This window comes from Balaenoptera acutorostrata, chromosome 2, assembly GCF_949987535.1.
Source record: "Balaenoptera acutorostrata chromosome 2, mBalAcu1.1, whole genome shotgun sequence".
Taxonomy (NCBI): Eukaryota; Metazoa; Chordata; class Mammalia; order Artiodactyla; family Balaenopteridae; genus Balaenoptera; species Balaenoptera acutorostrata.
Genome location: NC_080065.1, coordinates 131,266,253 through 131,285,862, shown reverse-complemented (window position 1 = coordinate 131,285,862; position 19,610 = coordinate 131,266,253). Strand labels below are relative to the sequence as shown.

The following is a 19,610-nucleotide window of genomic DNA, read 5'->3' as shown; positions in this document are numbered from 1 at the left end:
CTAATATGATGACAGAATGGAAATACCACAGAGCTAGCTACCATTGCCTTATAGCATTGAAGAACAGTTACAATTTACACTAAAATATTACTTACTGCTGCACATTAAATCCCCCCGAAATTTAGATTGAATACAAATTGGGCTCCTCCTCAATAAAATAATTAAATTTACTTTTCTTCCAAGACAACTCTTGAAAGCAAAAGGGTATTTTAATTACAAATATCTCCTACTATCTGACGACCCATCTATAATAGCTAAGAGATAAGAGATTCCAGGCGATTTTGACATTTAATGAAATTTTATCAGCAGATTATAATCCAAAATAAAATTTCTGAACACCCTGTCATTTACATCATAATCCAACACCAATAGCAACAAAAACAGGTGGTGTGGAAAAATAAGGCTCTAGAGATTATCCAAGTCATTCTTGTGGATCTTCACAACTGTGTAAAAGTCACTAGGCCTTTGGTGCTTTAATATCATGAACAGTTATGAGATGTATTTAAATACCAAACTTGCTGTCCTTAAACCTACTGTGTTGAAAATAAAAATAAAAACAATTTTTTTGGCTCATTGACTTCTTTAAATAATTTTAAAAAGTTGTTCTTCTAAACAATATTCCTAAAAATTATACAGCTCACATCAGATTTCATCTTCGCCATGAACGAGACTCATATTCATCTTCGTCCTCATCGTCGTCATCATGCAAAAACAAATCTGACGTTTCTGTTTCCTGAAGAAAAGAGAGGGTAAAATCTGCTCAGTGGCACAAGAAAGTTAAGTAAAATGCTTTTTAGGCCAAAGGACAAACAGACCAGTATACAAAGCCCAGGCTGGATTTACAAGTGACGCAAAGTATCTTTTTGGGGCAAAAAAACCCCAGAACATTAAAAAAAAAAAAAAAAAAAAAAATATATATATATATATATATATACACACACACATATATTCTTCTCCCCTGCTAATTTTGCTAGTTTAATAGGAGAAGATTTCCATTCTAATATCATCAGAAAAATAAAGTAAATAACATATGAACATTTAGTGGGGGGAGAGGGATATCTATGAAACATGTTTTTGATAAAATTAATTTTATTCTATTATCTTAAAAGTGAGGAAAATAAATAACCATTTGAACTTCTAAACTTTTCCTCTAATACCCGATTATTTGTGAGGGACGAATATAATACCTTCCCTATGACATTGACATTCCAAATCTTACATAAAAATCTAAAATCTTACACAAAGTAAAAGTATCTACAAACATTCCCGAAATACCAAGATTTTTCTTTTCTTTCTTTTTTAAACAAGGGAAATGTTTCTGCTTTTGTTATGTAAAATTACCCACTTGGTCAGGAAGACTCTTGATCAGCCATAAATGCTCGCTATCTTTTAAAACCAAAATTACGATGAATGAGGAATAACTTGCAATGCTGCCTAAGTGTCCATTTTGATAAACTAATTAGAAATACAGGAGTAAAAAAGCAATATTAATTCTCATGTTTTAAGAAGCTGGTTAGTACTTGTATTATTTAAGTCCTTGGTTTTGCTATTCTTCCCTCTTATGTCCATCTTCTTTACACTCTCATTTTAACCAACTATACGTAGAAAGAAAATAAGAAACTCAAATCTATTACTTACAGAACTTGAATAAGTGAAAACTAGATCAGATAAAATTTAATTTGTTCACTCAATCCATGTCTTCATTTACCAAAATAAAAACGTCCAGAGCCCCAATAAAGCCAAAATAAATGCAAATTTTTAAAAAAGTACAGTCTCTCCTACACCAGAAAATAACCCCCAAAAGAGCTTTTTTATTTCTGCACCTAATCTGATTCTTTAATAAACTTCTAGACTAGTCTTAATTAATTACATGCATGAAAAAACTCAATATTTATTTTCAAATTTATATTACTTACTTTAATGTTAAGAAAAGCATATAACTGGAAAACAATCTAATTCAACTCTTATTTTCAATCGTTAAATTTACCTCCTCCTTGACTTCTTCTTCCTCAGTCTCAGTGGATACAGAAGGCACCTTGGCCTTGTGCCATGATATTTGTAGCCGACGGTCTTTGAATTTTGACCCTTGGTTTGCAGGCTAAAACAGATTTTAGAAGAACACAAAAGTTTGTACTCACATTTACTAATAATTTCTTCAAATTGTGTGCTATTAAAAGTTTAATGACTTGAGGGAAAAAAAAATCTGTTAAAATGGCTCTACAAATAATCTCCAATGAGAGCTAGAAAAAGTGAAGTTCTTTTTAATTAGAAGACCACATGTCTGGTTTTCCCAGGACAGTCCATGATTAATGTTGATGTCACATAAATTTTAAGATCTGTCTTGGTTTGGATGATAAATTATATAGTCATTCTACTTAGAAAGGTCATGATGAGGACAACAAATACTGTCTTAATATGATTATTGGCCTCTATCTTTGATAATCTACATATTTAGAGTAAAACCTTACAAATATAAGTAATTTAAAAATTATCTATTCATCTCATGACATCTCTTATATCCCCATCTACACGTGTTAAAACTATTCCCACTTCTTTTCCTGAAATGCTATATAACAATGACAAATACTCTGCAGCTCATCTACACATCCCACAAATGTTAAACACCTACTATCCTATCTCAGGGTAAAACTATGCAGTTTCCAATGTATTTCTTGTTACTACTGTCTAAACATTTTTTTCCTCCCCAGCAAATTTCAGTAAGAGAAACCAAAAGTTTAATTTTAAGGACAAAGCCACAGAGACAAAAGAACAAAGACCCAAAGTTTCATGAAAGTGAAAGCTTAATCATTCCTACAGCTTTCCTATCAACAGATCTGGGTTGTAGAATATCCCCAATTCTTGGTTCAGTCCTAAAATATGTAATAGAAGGGGCTCTTTTAAATTTGGGGTTTCACCCTAGTTTTTCTAGGAAAAATATTGATAAACTTCATGAAGCATTTGCAAAATATTTCCATAGAACACTCAGATCATTGCATGGCAAGAGTGTACATTAGGCCAGATGCATACCAGTCAATTACTGTCTCTGTTGATATCACAGCCTGTGATTTAAGGAAAAACTCCTATTATCCCTTGTAGGTGGTTAAATGTTTATAACCTGACGCCAAACATTTTGACTCATGGGACAAACTAAAATGACATATCAAAATGGCCCTAACCCAAATATACATTTACCATCTTTTCAAAATCAGGTAGTTACTAAGTGAGTGGACGTTAAAAGTTCTCATCACAAGGAAAAAAAATTTTTAACTATGTGTGGTGATGGATTTTAACTAAACTTATTTTAGTAATCACAATGCATATGTATACTGAATCATTATGTTGCACATCTTAAAATAATACAATGTTGTATATCAATTATATCTCAATAAACCTTGGGGAAAGAAAAAGCAGGTAATTTGTATAATAGACATCCCTTGCCCTTACTCTATCCTTTAACATACAGCCCAATTATAGAGATTTCTTCGGTATTTCGTTCATTTCTATATTATTTAAATTCTTTCCAGCTTTACTGAAGTATAACCGACAAATAAAACTGTAATATATTTAAAGTGTGCAATGTGATGATTTGATACACTGTGAAAGGAAACCCCATAGAGTTAATTAACACATGCATACCTCACGTATTTATTACCCTTTTGGGAGGGGGGGCGGGGGAGGGGGGTTATTAGAACATTTAAGTTCTACTCTCCTAGCAAATTTCAATTATATAATACAGTGTTGTCAACTACGGTCACCATGTTATACATTAGGTCCTTAGACTTTGTTATTTGAATTTTTAAGTAAAGTTATATTACTTTTATTAGCAAGAAAAAGCAATATAAAAAATTTTAACCTGGGGCTTCCCTGGTGGCGCAGTGGTTGAGAATCTGCCTGCTAATGCAGGGGACACGGGTTCGAGCCCTGGTCTGGGAAGATCCCACATGCCACGGAGCAGCTGGGCCCGTGAGCCACAATTGCTGAGCCTGCGCGTCTGGAGCCTGTGCCCCGCGACGGGAGGGGCCGCGATAGAGAAAGGCCCGCGCACCGCGATGAAGAGCGGTCCCCGCACCGCGATGAAGAGTGGCCCCCGCTTGCCGCAACTGGAGAAAGCCCTCGCACGAACCGAAGACCCAACACAGCCAAAAATAGATAAATAAATAAATAAATAAATAAATAAATAAAAAGAATTTCCCTACATTTAAAAAAAAAAAAAAAAAAAATTTTAACCTATATTAACTGGGTTGCTTTCCAAAGAGGGCAGCAGTTCTATCCTCCAAAAGAAATTTTAAGGCATTAGATATACTGCATATATATTATTGAAGGAAGAAGGAGACATTTAATTTGTATGCAGTCAGGAACTAAGAAGATAAAACTCCCACTACCTAACTTGTAACAAATAAGAGTAATAAATAGAATAAAGATGTATTCTAGTAATACCAAGTCAGGAACTCTCACACACCACTGGTGGGAATCTAAACTAATAAAACTGATGCAGTTCACTTCACAAGTCCATGTATATCCAACAGAAATGTACACGTATATATGAAAAGACATTTAAAACAATGTTCATAGCAACACTGTTCATAAAAATGAAATGGAGGGCTTCCCTGGTGGCGCAGTGGTTGAGAGTCTGCCTGCTAATGCAGGGGACACGAGTTCGAGCCCTGGTCCCGGAAGATCCCACATGCCACGGAGCAACTAGGCCCGTGAGCCATAGCTACTGAGCCTGCGCGTCTGGAGCCTGTGCTCCGCAACAAGAGAGGCCGCGATAGTGAGAGGCCCGCGCACCGCGATGAAGAGTGGCCCCCGCTCGCCGCAACTAGAGAAAGCCCTCACACAGAAACGAAGACCCAACACAGCCAAAAATAAATAAATTAATAAATTAAAAAAAAAAAAAAAAACTGAAATGGAAATAACCCAAATACCTATCAATAGGAGAATGGAAAAATAAACTGTGGTATATTTATACAACTGAAAATTATACAGCAATAAAAATACCAAACTACTGTCACATGTAATAACATGAATGAATCTCACAAACATAATATTAAGAAAAAAAAAAAGTAGACACAACAGAATATATACTCTGTGGTTCCATACATATAAATTTTCTTAAATAGGCAAAGTAATACTATAACATTTAGGAACACACATTTAGGTGATAAAAATACAGTTGATTCTCGTTATTTGCAGTAGTCACATAAAGTTCACCCAAGCACTGAATTAGCAAACACTGAACCATTGTTCCTAGGGGAAACAGAGGGTTAGGTTCCTATGAGCCTCTGGTCAAGACATTTTTGTCCACTGATCAATATGTAACCTTGTTTTATGTTTAAAGACATCATTTAATATATACTGTTGATTCATTAACATTGAACTCATGGCCCAAAGCGTGACAACTCATGCCTGAACAAGGCTTATCTCTAACACACATCTTCACCATAAGGCACATCACTACCTGACTGAACACTACACAGCACTTCAGAACTATACTTGGAAGCCATTTTAAACAGTGAAATCACCAATGAAAAGCACAAAAAAATGAGAGAAATATGGCACTAAATAGACTGCAAAAAAGACTTGTTTACAGGATGAGAGCTGAGACGAGAAGGCAGAACATCACCTCATTTGACCTCCGTTGGGAACTTGTGCACTGGTCAACTCAAATTTTTCACAGTTCTGCGCATGTCTGAAAATGACCACAGAAGCACTTCAGGTATTGATTTTGAGGCTGTAATAAATTTTAGTGGGTAGGTGAATGTGCAATGCAGTACCTACGAATAATGAGAATCAACTGTATAAAGAAAGCAAGGAGGTGATTATAATAAAGTGAGGCTAGACTTTTTCAGAGGAGGAGAGAAGATAGTGACTGGAAGGGGGCAGAAGGAGACTACTGAGGTGCTGGGAATGTTCTATTTCTTGACCTGAGGGGCAGGTAATATGGTACCTTCTGATAAATCACTTAACTATACATTTCTTATTGGTATAGTTTGTTTCAATAAACATTTTGAGTAGAGTATTATCTTCATAATTTCAAGAAAATACCAATTAGCCAAGATATTTATGTGAAAAAGCAATGTTCAGAATGCACCTCTGTATTTATAAATGATCCCATTTTGGTAAAAAAAAAAATTTTTTTTTAATACATTTATTTATTTATTTTTGGCTGTGTTGGGTCTTCGTTTCTGTGCGAGGGCTTTCTCTAGTTGTGGCGAGCGGGGACCACTCTTCATCGCCGTGCGCGGGCCTTTCACTGTCGCGGCCTCTCTTGTTGCGGGGCACAGGCTCCAGACGCGCAGGCTCAGTAGTTGTGGCTCACGGGCCCAGTTGCTCCGCGGCATGTGGGATCTTCCCAGACCACGGCTCGAACCCATGTCCCCTGCATTGGCAGGCAGATTCTCAACCACTGCGCCACCAGGGAAGCCCCGGTAAAATTTTTTTAATGAGAGACTTAATATATGTATTCTTATATTCGTAATTTTTTTCTATAAAAATATCCAAGAATAATAACTACCTTGTAAGAGTAGGCCAAGATTAAGAGGTGAGATTTTTACTTTTTATTAACCAAATTTTAACCCTTTGCATGTATTAATTTTTTTAATTAAAAATACTTTAAAAAATTTAGGACTTGCCTCATATACCTATCAAAATATCTAATTTTTCTATACACACATATATATTCTCTCACACGCATATCTATACCACGGCTTGAAATAATGAAATATTGGAGAAAAGTTAGATGTCCATCAATACAGGACTAATTAAATCTAGTACAGTACATCTATACAATAAATCACCATGCAGCCATTAAAAACAAAGCAACACCATATGCACAATTAACAGTAATTGCCTATGGGGAGTGGCACTGAATGACTGGAGGTAGAAGGAAATCTTATTTTTCTTTCCTTTTCTTTTTCTTTTGGCCACGCCACGCGGCATGCGGGATCTTAGCTTCCCGACCAGGGATCAAACCCGTGCCCCCTGCATTGGAAGCATGGAGTCTTAACCACTGGACCGCCAGAGAAGTTCAGGAAATCTTACTTTTCATTGTACATACTTTTCTTTTTGACTATGTATATGTGTGTTGCCCCCAAAATAAATCAAATATTAACATATATGAATATATGTGTGAATATGAGCAAATCAATTACATATCATCAATAAAAAATTATATGCAGTAACTTAGAAGTATGTAGAACCTTAGAGGCAGAAGTTACACAGAGAGAAATTCACCTACACAGCCATTTTCCCAGATCAGAAACTGATGCCAAATCTGTGCCAGTCATGATTCATCAATCCCCTGACTGGCAAAGATGAAAAAACAAAACTTAAGTGCTGTTGAGGATATGGGCAAGCAGGTGCTCTCACCCAATGTCACTACAAGTTTAAATTAGCGCAACATTCCTGGAATGTCATCTGGCAAGCTGTACCAAAATTTTAAATACACATACGCATGCCTTCGATCCAGTCATCTTGCTCCTACGAACTAACCTTGGGCAATGGTTCTCGGTGGGAGACGATAATGTTACTCTAGAGGGCATTTTGGTGGTCACGCTGACTGAAGAGCACTTACTAGTATTTAGTAGGTGAGAGCCAGAGGTGCTAAAGGTCCTGCAATGCACAGGACTGTCCACATAACAAATTATTTCACTCAAAAACGCCAAATCCAGTAAGATGTATATAACATTGTCCATAACAGTGAAAAAACAGGAAACACCCTAACTAGCCATCCTGACTGACACCATGAAGAAAAAGACCTAAGAAAGAAAGCCAACACACTAGGATAGTAGAGGAAAAATATGAAAAGAACCTGTGTAGCTCAGTTTCTTAAATAATCAATCCTGAAACCTCCCTACCTCTAGACTTCTCGAAAAAAAAAGAAAATAAATGTCCACATTTTCCAAGTTATTTATCTGTTACTTGCAGCTAAATGCATCCTGAGAAGCATTTACTATTTTCATAATCAGGAAGAAGAAAATTAAAAAATCCACTTCCACTCTATTATTACTGAGTACAACTCTAAACCACACTACCATAGCTCAAAATCTTTGTAGTTAAATGATACATACTATTGAAAAAATGCCAAAGTACAGTTCAAGTATTCCAAACATTTAGTATAAATTACTTTCCCTGTTGAAATTAGCTGAACCTCTCTTTACCCAGGAGTGAAGGAAAGCACCCTAAGCTCTCATCCTATCTGTACCCTTAAGCAAGGCTCTATGACTTAAAATTTGCAGCTTTTACCTAAACTTTAATATTAAAATACTTAAAGGAAATTCTTCATGAAGGTCTTTGATACCCTCCTATCTCTGTCAAATGAGAGATATATAAATAAGGATGCTTTTTTAAAAAATGTTCTTTTGGGACTCACTGATTTTATCTTTAAAATACACAAAATTCTATTTATATATTACATGATATTATTTCCCTTTTTTTAAAAAAAAAATTTATTTATTTATTTATTTGGTTGCACTGGGTCTTAGTTGCAGCAGGCACGCTCCTTAGTTGAGGCTCGCCAGCTCCTTAGTTGCAGCAGGTGGGCTCCTTAGTTGTGGCATGTGAGCTCTTAGTTGCGATATGCATGTGGGATCTAGTTCCCTGACCAGGGATTGAACCCGGGCCCCCTGCATTGGGAGTGTGGAGTTCCAACCACTGTGCCACCAGGGAAGTCCCATATTTCCCATTTTTGAACTTAAATATTTAATATATAAAGTAATACAATAATATATACCAGGGGTCTGCAAACTACAACCTTTAGGCCAAACATGGCCCAGCACCTTGTTTTTGGTGGCCTGTGAGCTATGAATTATTTTTACATTTATAAAAAATTATTAAAAGAAGAAAAGGAAAAAGAAGAAGGAAGAGGAAGAGGGAAGGCCAGGTTTAGAGAGAGGAGGAAAAGGAGAAAATGTGACAGAGACTGTACGAAGTCTTCAAAAGCCCAACGTGTTTACTATCTGGTTCTTTACTAGAAAAAGTCTGACTAGTGATATATACTATTAAAATATTTATATATTATTATACATGTTTTATGTTGTTATAGATAACTTCCATTGTATATAAACATTCTCTGGATTTTAAATTTGTGTATATAGTTGACCCCTGAACAACACAGGGATTAGGGGTGCTAACCCTCCACACGGTCAAAAATCTTAGTAATAACTTACTGTCAGACTTATTATTGAAAAAAATCTGTGTATAAGTGGACCAGCACAGTTCAAACCCATGCTGCTCAAAGGTCAACAATTTTTAAATTTACTCATATTTTTCATGTACGTATCTGGGACCTAAAAGCCCAAGATTAACACATATCCTCAAATTTGGTTTTAACATATAGAGTATAAAAATGCTGGTGCTTCATCTTAAAAATGCATGTGCAGTTAAAAAGTCTGATTTTAAAAATAAGATATGTTCCTTTGGAAAGCACAGAAAACAGAGAAGAGCCTAGAAGGGAAAAAAAAATTAAAACTAACTTGAATTCTCCCACCCAGAACTAACAATTTAAAGCAGTTCCATTCCAAGTTTATGTATACTCTCCTATCCCACCTTTTCTTAACCTAAAAGACAATCCTGAGAATTTTCTTATGTCATTATTCTTTAAAAACATGTCCTTAATAGCAGCAAAGTACTGTTGAGCGTTTAGATAGCTCTCATTTTCACTATTATAGAGAGTGCTACACTGAGCACACTTACAGTTTGCAGAATCGTTTGCATAATTTCCGTATGATAAATTCTTAAAAGTGGATTAATGCAGGGGTCCTCAACCCCCCCCCACCCCCCCACCCCGGGCCACACAGCAGGAGGTGAGTGGCAGGTGAGCAAGTGAGGCTTCATCTGTATTTACAGCCACTCCCCATTGCTTGCACTGCCACCTGAGCTCTGCCTCCTGTCAGGTTCAGCAGCGGCATTAGATTCTCATAGAAGCGCGAACCCTACTGTGAACTGTGCATGTGAGGGATCTAGGTTGCACGCTCCTCGTGAGAATCTAATGCCTGATGATCTGAGGTGGAGCTGAGGCGGTGATGCCAGTGCTGGGGAGCGGCTGCAAATACAGATTATCATTAGCAGAGAGGTGTGACTGCACAGAGACCATAATAAATCAACTGCATGCAGACTCACATCAAAACCCTGTCGGTGAGTGGCATGTAAAAACAAGCTCAGGGCTCCCACTGACTCTGCGTTATGGTGAATTGTGTAATTATTTCATTATATATTACAATGTAATAATAATAGAAATTAAGTGCACAGTAAATGTAATGGGCCTGAATCATCCCAAAACCATTCCCCCCTCCCCTCCGGTCCGTGGAAAAATCGTCTTCCATGAAACCAGCCCCTGGTGCTAAAAAGGTTGGGGACCACTGGATTAATGAATACAAGAATAAACTGAAGGACTCTAGAATTAGGTCCTCACACTTCAGAACAGCTTCACTAACACCCATCCATCACCTCTTCATACAGATATGGTTGATCCATGATCCTTTCACAATCATTAAGGACAGTAAAAGAATATTGAAAATATACATTTTACTTTAGCCTTTGTGGGATTATAAAAGACCCTGAAGAAGAGTTACCCTATAGGTTTGCTAAATCTACTTTCAATAATGTCTTAGGCATATGTATTTCTGTATTTTTTTCAAAGAAAGCATACTATACTGCCCAAGTATCTGTTACTAGTGTAAGTGTGTTTCTAGCACTCAAGACTGTCTGATAGCACCCTATCAAAACAAAAAACAAACTACAAAACACCATCGAAACCAATGGTAGTGTCTCATTCTTGAAGTTGCCTTACCGGCCTTCGCTTCGTTTGCTCCTTCCCCAAATGCCTGGACACGCCCCGTTCCGCAAACCAAGCGCCGTATTTCAGACTTAACAAATGTATGTATATAAAAGTTGGTTATTGGGCTTCCCTGGTGGTGCAGTGGTTGAGAATCTGCCTGCCAATGCAGGAGACACGGGTTCGAGCCCTGGTCTGGGAAGATCCCACGTGCCGCGGAGCAGCTGGGCCCGTGAGCCACAATTACTGAGCCTGCGCGTCTGGAGCCTGTGCTCCGCAACAAGAGAGGCCGCGACAGTGAGAGGCCCGCGCACCGCGATGAAGAGTGGCCCCCACTTGCCACAACTAGAGAAAGCCCTCGCACAGAAACGAAGACCCAACACAGCCAAAATAAATAAATAAATTTATAAAAAAAAAAAAAAAAAAAAGTTGGTTATTATTAGATACTCTAGAATGACTCTACTTACGAGAAGGAAAGAGAGCCATTTGAGCATGACTTCTGGATTAAAATGTAAAGATTTATATATAACCCTCAGGGTAGAGCATGCAGCTTCCTACCTAACAAAATTACCTACTTTTTGTAACTAAAACTTTCTACAGAGCCAAATTTATAAAAATTCTGCTTTATATTATTATACATTATTATTTAATGCACCTCACCAGAGCTGGCAGTGGGTCTAAATGCCCATGCCCACGTTTTGGCAAGGAGATTCGAATGTTATATACTCAACACTGAGAGACAAAAATCAACATTCACCCAGCCTCCAGAAGAACACCCTGCCCATGTACAGTGCTCCTCCATACATTATCTTCTTTACTCCTCAAAGAAGTCACTTTAAGACAATCTCCCACTTTACCACAAAAGAAAATAACAGTCAGGCTAGTGAAAAAACTGGCTCAAGAGTAAACAGACTGCAGCCCAGGTGGCTCTCAAATCTGGACATCTTATAACAACCCACCATTCTCTAATAGCCAGGGTGAAACAGGATTAATGAGCATCAAACTAAGAAGAAACTAGGGAGTGAAGTCTTGCTCTTTAAGATTTCTCTCACCATGTTTAACACTTAATAGGGCTGAAAATGTTTTCTCTCAAAAAAGTTGTTTGAGGAATAGGCATCTGGATGTTAACAGTCAGTTGTGTATTTTTACCTTGGTCCTGTCACTTATTAACTGTATGATCTTGGGTGACTTTTTTAAGCTTTAGTTTTCCGATCTGTACACATGGGTTTCTACTTGCACTTTATACAGTTATTTAAGGTTACATGAGATCATGTATGAAAATGCTCTAGCACAAATAACACTCAAAAAATAGTTACTGAATGCATTAATGAGTGGTTAGAAAGAGAATATACTGTTTATGTGCAAAATAATAAAAACATTCTCCTGTGGCAAATATCTATTTGCATATTTGTCTAAAAGTAAGTGGTCACCACTGTATACAGAATATAACTAAACATGACTCTTCTCCTAACAAATTCTTCCTTTGGATTTCGTCTCCATCCCAGACTATTTTCACTTATTGACTATAAACACCAGGTAAACCATGTAATAAACTCTAAAGCAAAAATCAAATATAGCTTTCGAACAGCTTGTTACGACAAATGCATTTATGTGAAGTATTATGGAACATAGCATGAGCTGCTTCTTGACCTTCAAATATATTAATAGGAATTTGCTAATATCCATGATTTTACAACTTAATTTTCTAATCTATAAAACATTTGACATTTATACAGAAGGCAACAAGGAAATGCTAAATACAATGCTTTTAGAGTTGGCATTTACTACTTTAAAAACTTACTGAAAAATGCTGAAGTAAGTCATCTTTCTCCTCCTCAATGAATCCCCCAACTGTTAGTGCTTTAGGGCGGTGGTCCACCACCATGTGATTTAGTGAACCCCTTCCTCTTCCTCCACGGCCTCGGCCTCTTCCTCGACATTGAGAGGACATGGTCTTTCCTCGACCCACAGGTAAAATACCTAATCGTGCAGCCTGAATAACAACAAAAAGCAGAATATAACACATTGTCAGACTAAACCTTGGAAAACTATTTTGAGATGTTAAATGTAGTGGGTAACTCCTCTTAAATCTCACCTCAACCTGTAATTGATTGAGTTTTTTCCGTAACTCTGTTGTGTCTTCTCCTGAGGATAGCCTCTTGTGAAGGTCCAGTTCGGTATCTAATAGTTCTTTTTGGGCCTTTGGAAAAATTAAGAGTAAAAATGTATTTTTTAGACAACTTACAAAATCTTGTTCACAATATGACACTTACAGAATGACAAACATCTCTTCTGGGTAAATGTGAGAGTACGCAATAAACATGGGTGTTTTAAGGAAAGTAACTTTACAGATATAATACTGAAAACATGTAGAGAGTATAATGTTATCAGTAGTAACAATAAACAGTATTACTGCTTAATAAGCAAGCAGTATTACAAATGCTTAAGATGGCCTAAAAATCAGACCTTGGAAACAGTCATCTGAGATGAGGGACCTGAGAACATAATAAAGCATCATAAGTGAAACATAATAGGGCAAAATAAATTACACAATAAAAATTCACTAATAGTACAAACATAACAGTTACATAATTGCTTTCAGATCTGAACCCTATAACTATTGCCACTCTTTTTTTTTTTTTTTTTTTTGGTAAGAAACAAATTATCAGCCTTTAGCTGCTGTGACTATGAGAGATTTTCTTTCCCCCATATTCTCTTAAATTTCTTTCTATAATTAAATACTCTTTTTATAATTGGGGGAAATTTCAATTAAAATAACATTTTTATTATATTTTTAAAAAGCAATCATTTTTTTAGATCATAAATTAATCTTTTTCAAAAAATTTTTATTGAAGTATAGTTGATTTACAATGTTGTGTAAAAGCAACCTTAATGAAACACTTTACATTCCTTTTATAACAGAGAACCACAATTTCAAATGTAATATAATATTGTACATAAAAAATATCTGACAAACTTATTCCCAGTTCTCAAAGGGCTGCAAATTTATCTAAAATCCCACTACAGAGCTGTAGAATAATGATGGAACCATGGTGTAAAAGCAAGTATTCTTCTACAGTAAGGAAACAAATAGAAATGAACAAAATTAGACTTAAATGGATCTAGAACTTTTGATTATTCTTTTCAATAGAAAGCCATATTTTTACCCATACTAAAGTCAATGATATCTTTTGAATATTAAAAGGGATGGATGCATTACAACATTATTAAAAAATTAGAAAAAAAAGCTGCTGAAATAGGAAATGTCTCTTTCCTTGCCATCACTCTAAGCAGTTACATCGTCAGCATGGAGAACAAAAAAATTCAGTTAAAAAACATCTTTGTTCAAACCCGGTATTATCACTTCTTTCAGAGGGAGTGTACAGCATCTACAGAAACATTAAAAAAAAAAAAAGATACTTATAATTGTCTCACACTAGACTATTAGCTACCTAAGGGTTCCACTGCACTTTTAAAGTGCCAAGCACACCACAGATGTTCAATAACCCTATGCTGAATGAAAAATGCAAATAGGTACCTCTGTTTTTGTCTTTACTTTAGATGGTGTGCAGACTGCAGAAGATGTTTTTAACTCATCTTTCAATTGTGAGATCTTTTCTCCAAGCTCTTTTAAAGTCTTCATTATATTTGCTCTCTCTTCTGGTTTCATGTTTTTGTTTTTTTCTAGCTTGGATATTAACATCTATAAAATAAACAGAAAAAAGTAAAACTATGCTTAGTAAATTTTAATATAAATAACCTTTAAAACTTTATTGGGGATATCTTTGTAAAATCCATTCCATACATCAATTCCAGCATGCAAATAATGAACATTTATCTTACCTTTTGGCATTCTATTTGTTTTTCTAACATTTCTTGCCTCTTTTTCCTCATATCTTGTTGTAGCTTCATTGCTTCCTGTATGAACAGGTAAAGAAAAAATCAGTAATGAATAACTAAGTTTGCCCATGATACATAAGGCTACTACAGTCTCAACTCATTTCTTCTGAGTCACCCCTTATACGAGACAGATTTTCCTCCTAATCAAAAAACAGCTGAAGCCAGAGATGAAACCTTTAAACCTATTTTCCCCCACACTTCCAATATAAAAGAGTTTATGTTTGTAACTGTACTTTAATATTTAAAATACTGAACACTAATTAGCTGTATCTATGAGGTTTATTCACTTAAATGACCTGAATATATATGTAAAGAAAAACAAGAGCTGTTTTCACTTCCCCACATAATAAGCGAAATCCTTATTTTTGAAGTTTGAAGTCTAAAAATGAAGTCTAAAGTCTAAAAGTGACATGCAGCTATAGGTTAGAAATGATAGCAAAATCTATGGATTTTTGCCTGGAAAATGTTGCCTCCAACCCCTCTGTTAATTAAATCTCCAATTATACTGAGATAATATATATAAATAACTATTTTATTTGAAAAACTCTATGTGAGTTTAAATCTAAGATGATAATGAAACTCAGAACTGAGTCACATGAATAATAACTACATAATTGTTACACTTCATGTGAAATATTATCTAACTTATGAAGCCAGAAAGGAATTAGAAGAGAACATAATGAAATAAAAGTATTTGTTTCTCTCCCTTGCTGGGGGCGGGGGAGATGGACGGGACGACAGCTCAGTGTCTTTTACTTTCACATAGAAAAAAGTTCTTTCTTTGTGCTTGATGTAGCCACTGAAAGGCAACTGCAAAACATTTTTTCTGTTTGCTCATCTTTTTTTCAAGTGTACAATGCATCAAGCAGCAGCTAAATAAATGTTATAATGTAGTTCCATAACAACATGAACTGTTCAGAGGTGTTAATATAATCACTTAAGAATTCAACAGATCCCGGACTTCCCTGGTGGCGCAGTGGGTGAAAATCTGCCTGCCAATGCAGGGGACACGGGTTCAAGCCCTGGTCCAGGAAGATCCCACATGCCGCGGAGCAGCTAAGCCCATGAGCCACAACTACTGAGCCTGCGCTCTAGAGCCCACGAGCCACAGATACTGATGACTGCGTGCCACATCTACTGAAGCCCGTGTGCCTAGAGCCCGTGCTCCACAAGAGAAGCCACCGTGATGAGAAGCCCACGCACCGCGACGAAGAGAAGCCCCTGCTCTCCGCAACTAGAGAAAGCCCACACACAGCAACGAAGACCCAACGCAGCCAAAAATAAATAAATAAAAAATAAATAAATTTATTAAAAAAAAAAAAAAGAATTCAATAGATCCTTTCCTCTTGAAGGAAAGAAGAACTGAGGCTGTTACCTGCTTCTTTTTAAGAACTTCTTGGACATCGTGAGACTTTGATCCTGAACAAAGTTTTGAAGGTGTCTTTAAGTTTGAGGAGCTGTAGATCATTTTTGGATGGCCTGGAGTTGAAAATATCTATGAAACACAAATATAATTAAATTAAATCTTAGCAATACCTTAAAATCATTTTTTAAAAAGACTCCATATATTTTTTTTACATTTAAAAACTTCATTTATAAAACAAGTTCTTTATACATAAACTCAATTGTCATTCAAATATAAAAACAAAAACTAATTTTAAGCAATAATGTTGTGTTTCTGAATACAATCACTTATCTTTCTTTTCTTTATATTTTTTTAATTGTGGGAAAAAGAACAACAACTCCTGACATCTAGGAGCCAGACTGCCACTCACAGCTAGGCCTTAGTGTCCCCTTGTTGAACATAAACAATTTCATAGAACATCAACCTCAGACAAGGTCACTCTTGTGCCCATGGTGGATCAAGGCAAAAACAAGATCACTCCATTATCACGACTGAACACACACACACACACAAACCATGAACACTATCCAAACCATAAAAAATGACTAAACATCTCTCTACCCTGGCTAATATGAATGACTACAGCTTCTTTACCAATTACAGCTTTAGCGTAATTCTAGTCTTCCCTCCTTCTCGGTAAATGTATTAGGAAGTCTGACCATAGAATTACTCCTGTTTCCTTTAACCCTCCAACAAATCACCTAACACAGCCAATCCTAAAATAAGTCCTTGCTAACACCCTCTAAATGAGATGTTCCATGGTTTCACTGTGTATACTCCCTCACTGAGTAGGAGTTGTTCAACTACAGGTGTGTTCCTGGAGGTCTTTGTGGGGGTAATGTCATTAAGCTATTTTCCACAATGCCAGATAAGAACGCATGTTTCTAATAATTGCAAACCCTCCTAAGAATTAAGGTACTTTGCAGTCATAGTCTTAATATTATATTTAATCAAATGTTATATGAGTTTACAACCAACCATAAGACAAGTAGTTAGCTCACAGATCTAACTTTGCAAGTAAAATGGTGACCATCTTTACTGTGCTTGTTTTGGTATTTAGATTCCTTTCTGAACAGATGACTCCAGTTAATCTTCCCCTCTTTAAGGCATAGCAGAGCAATATGGTGTACTAACACCTCTCTGGTTCAAGTCTTCCCTAACATACTCCACTCTTTTATTTTTAAATTAACTTTGAATATATGATATAAGGGACACAGGATATAATACTAAGAAATTCATGGAAAATTCAATCATGCAATATATACAAATACAAAACTTATCTCAATCATACAATACTTAATTGTCCTAAAAATTAAGCTACTTTAAATCCACAGGAAGCTCTCTCAAGTACTGTAGGAACCTGCAGAGATGATGTCCGTGCTGTTACTACTATTTATCCAAATAAAAACGGCACCACCTGCAAGTTACTGAGCACTTATTATGTGCGAACAAACACTTCTCTTTTATGCTTTACCAACATGAAATTTTTTAATCCCCATAGCAACTGAGTTTATTGAAAAGGAAACCAATGCTCGCCAGTTATTTAACAGAGCTAGTTAAGAAGCAGGTCAAGTCAGTCAGGGCTGTGTGACTTCAAAGTCTGAGATTGCTTTTGTTTTTCTATCTTTTAGTATCAAATTTTTTGAAACAAACAAAAGTACAAAATTATATATAAAAAATGATGTATCCATCAGCAAGCAGAAACAATCATCAGTTTACATTATTTTATGTAAAATCATTAATTAATTTACATGATTTTATATAAAATAACCTTGTTTTATTTAAATCCCCAACTACATCATCATAACACACACACTATTTTATCTGTAAATAATTCAGTTGTATCTCTAAAAGATAAGGACTCCTTTCTTTTTTAAGTAAAACCACAATACCGTTGTCACACTTAAAAGGTATAACAATTCTTTAATATCATTAAATAGTCACATTTCCAGATTCTATTATAATTTTCTAAACATTTTTTTCACATTTAAATTAGGACCTACTAAGGTCCATATAAATGCAATTGGTTATATCTCTTTAAAGTCTCCTTTAATTCAGTTTCCCTCTCCGTATCTTTCTTTTCTTTGCAAATCAATTCTGGAAGAAACCAGGTCATTCATCCTGTAGTATTCACCACAGGATTCTATGGTATCCTTTAACACGTCCCTCTGTCCTCTGAATTTCCTTTAAATTGGTGAGTAGTTCTAGAGCCTTTATGACATTTTTTCATTCTTTGATAGGATGCTAGTAATCTTTGACAAATTCCTCGCTTTCTGGTTTGACAAAGTATTCTAGGCTCAACTGGAACACTGTCAGCCCCAGATCTGGGGACAGCCATTTCTTCAAGGATCCCTGGTTCCTTTTGGAGCTGGGGGAAGGGGCATGTCAAGGTTCATTACCATCAGGCTGGGTCATTGTTTCTAGACCTTTCTGGTGGACAGAATTAAGAAATGTTTTGGAGGTTTTTAAAGTTGTCTAGTTTCTTCTATCCTTGCCGTAACCACCAAGATTTAAATGATATGGGTTACTTTTTTTGTTGTTTTTTTTCTATCATAAGCAAGTACTTATACGTATTCATTGCCCCTACTTTCTTAAATAAACAGTGGCCGACTCTACATTTTTTGTCCCATTTTGCTTTTTTTACTTAATGTATCCTGATGATCACCTCATGGTATACATAAAGATATTCGTCATTCCTTTGCAAAGTTACACATACGCTATTGTATGCATGTACTACACTTTAAGTAACCAGTCCCATACTGATGGACACTGGATTATTTCCAGTCTTTTGCTATTGAAGAGAGTCTACATTCCCTAGCCTTGCTCATATGTCTTTCCATAGTTTGACAAGTATATCTTTGGCACAGATTCTTAGAGGAGGATTATTGGTTTAGAGTAAATGCATACATAATTTTGCTAGATGCTGCCAAATTTCCTTTCACGGAGGCTGTACCATTTAGCATTACCGTCAGCATATAAATTTCAGGTCCTTGTGGACATTATCCTGGTTTATTATGTAATTTTAAAAATGGATCTAATTTTTTTTTCTATCAGGCTATCAAGTTATCCCAATACCATTTACCAAAGAGTCCATACTTCCCCCGCTGAACTGAGATAATGTGTTAGCACATGATAAATTCCTATTTGCGAGTGAGTCTATAATCTCAGTCTTCGATTCTATTCCACTGGCCTTTCTCTTCATGTGCCAGTATCAAATTGTTTGAGTTATACTGACTTCACAGTATTTTTTAATGTCTAGGAGGGCTAACCCCACCTGTTCTTTTTCAGTTTTCCTAGCTCTCTTGGAAAAAAAAAATCACCATTCTGGAGAGTCATCATATAGATATATTCCCAAAAGGAAAGGAAACGACTTAAAAACATATTTCAAAATCTGACTTTTGAATTGACTATGACTGAATCCCCTTCATGATGTTCTTAATTATATTAAAGAAGAAACATTATAAAAGAAATGGATTAATAAAGACATCTATTAATAAATGGCTAAAAATTTCAAATTCCTATTTAGCTTTG

At 35.8% G+C, this 19,610-nt stretch overlaps 1 protein-coding gene across 5 annotated transcripts in view; it reads right to left on the bottom strand.

Moving 5' to 3' along the window:
- Nucleotides 1-279: 279 nt before the first annotated feature.
- Nucleotides 280-19,610, bottom strand: part of RBM27 (RNA binding motif protein 27) — a 67,867-nt gene continuing 48,536 nt past the window's right edge. For all 5 annotated transcript variants that reach the window (XM_007194176.2, XM_007194177.2, XM_028161867.2 and 2 more), the window contains 7 exons: nucleotides 16,050-16,169; nucleotides 14,618-14,692; nucleotides 14,313-14,477; nucleotides 12,870-12,974; nucleotides 12,576-12,767; nucleotides 1,988-2,098; nucleotides 280-733 (listed from right to left, as the gene is read on the bottom strand). In XM_007194176.2, the coding sequence (XP_007194238.1) occupies nucleotides 650-733; nucleotides 1,988-2,098; nucleotides 12,576-12,767; nucleotides 12,870-12,974; nucleotides 14,313-14,477; nucleotides 14,618-14,692; nucleotides 16,050-16,169 (852 nt within the window). In that variant the 3' untranslated portion in view covers nucleotides 280-649. The remainder of the gene's footprint in view (nucleotides 734-1,987; nucleotides 2,099-12,575; nucleotides 12,768-12,869; nucleotides 12,975-14,312; nucleotides 14,478-14,617; nucleotides 14,693-16,049; nucleotides 16,170-19,610) is intronic.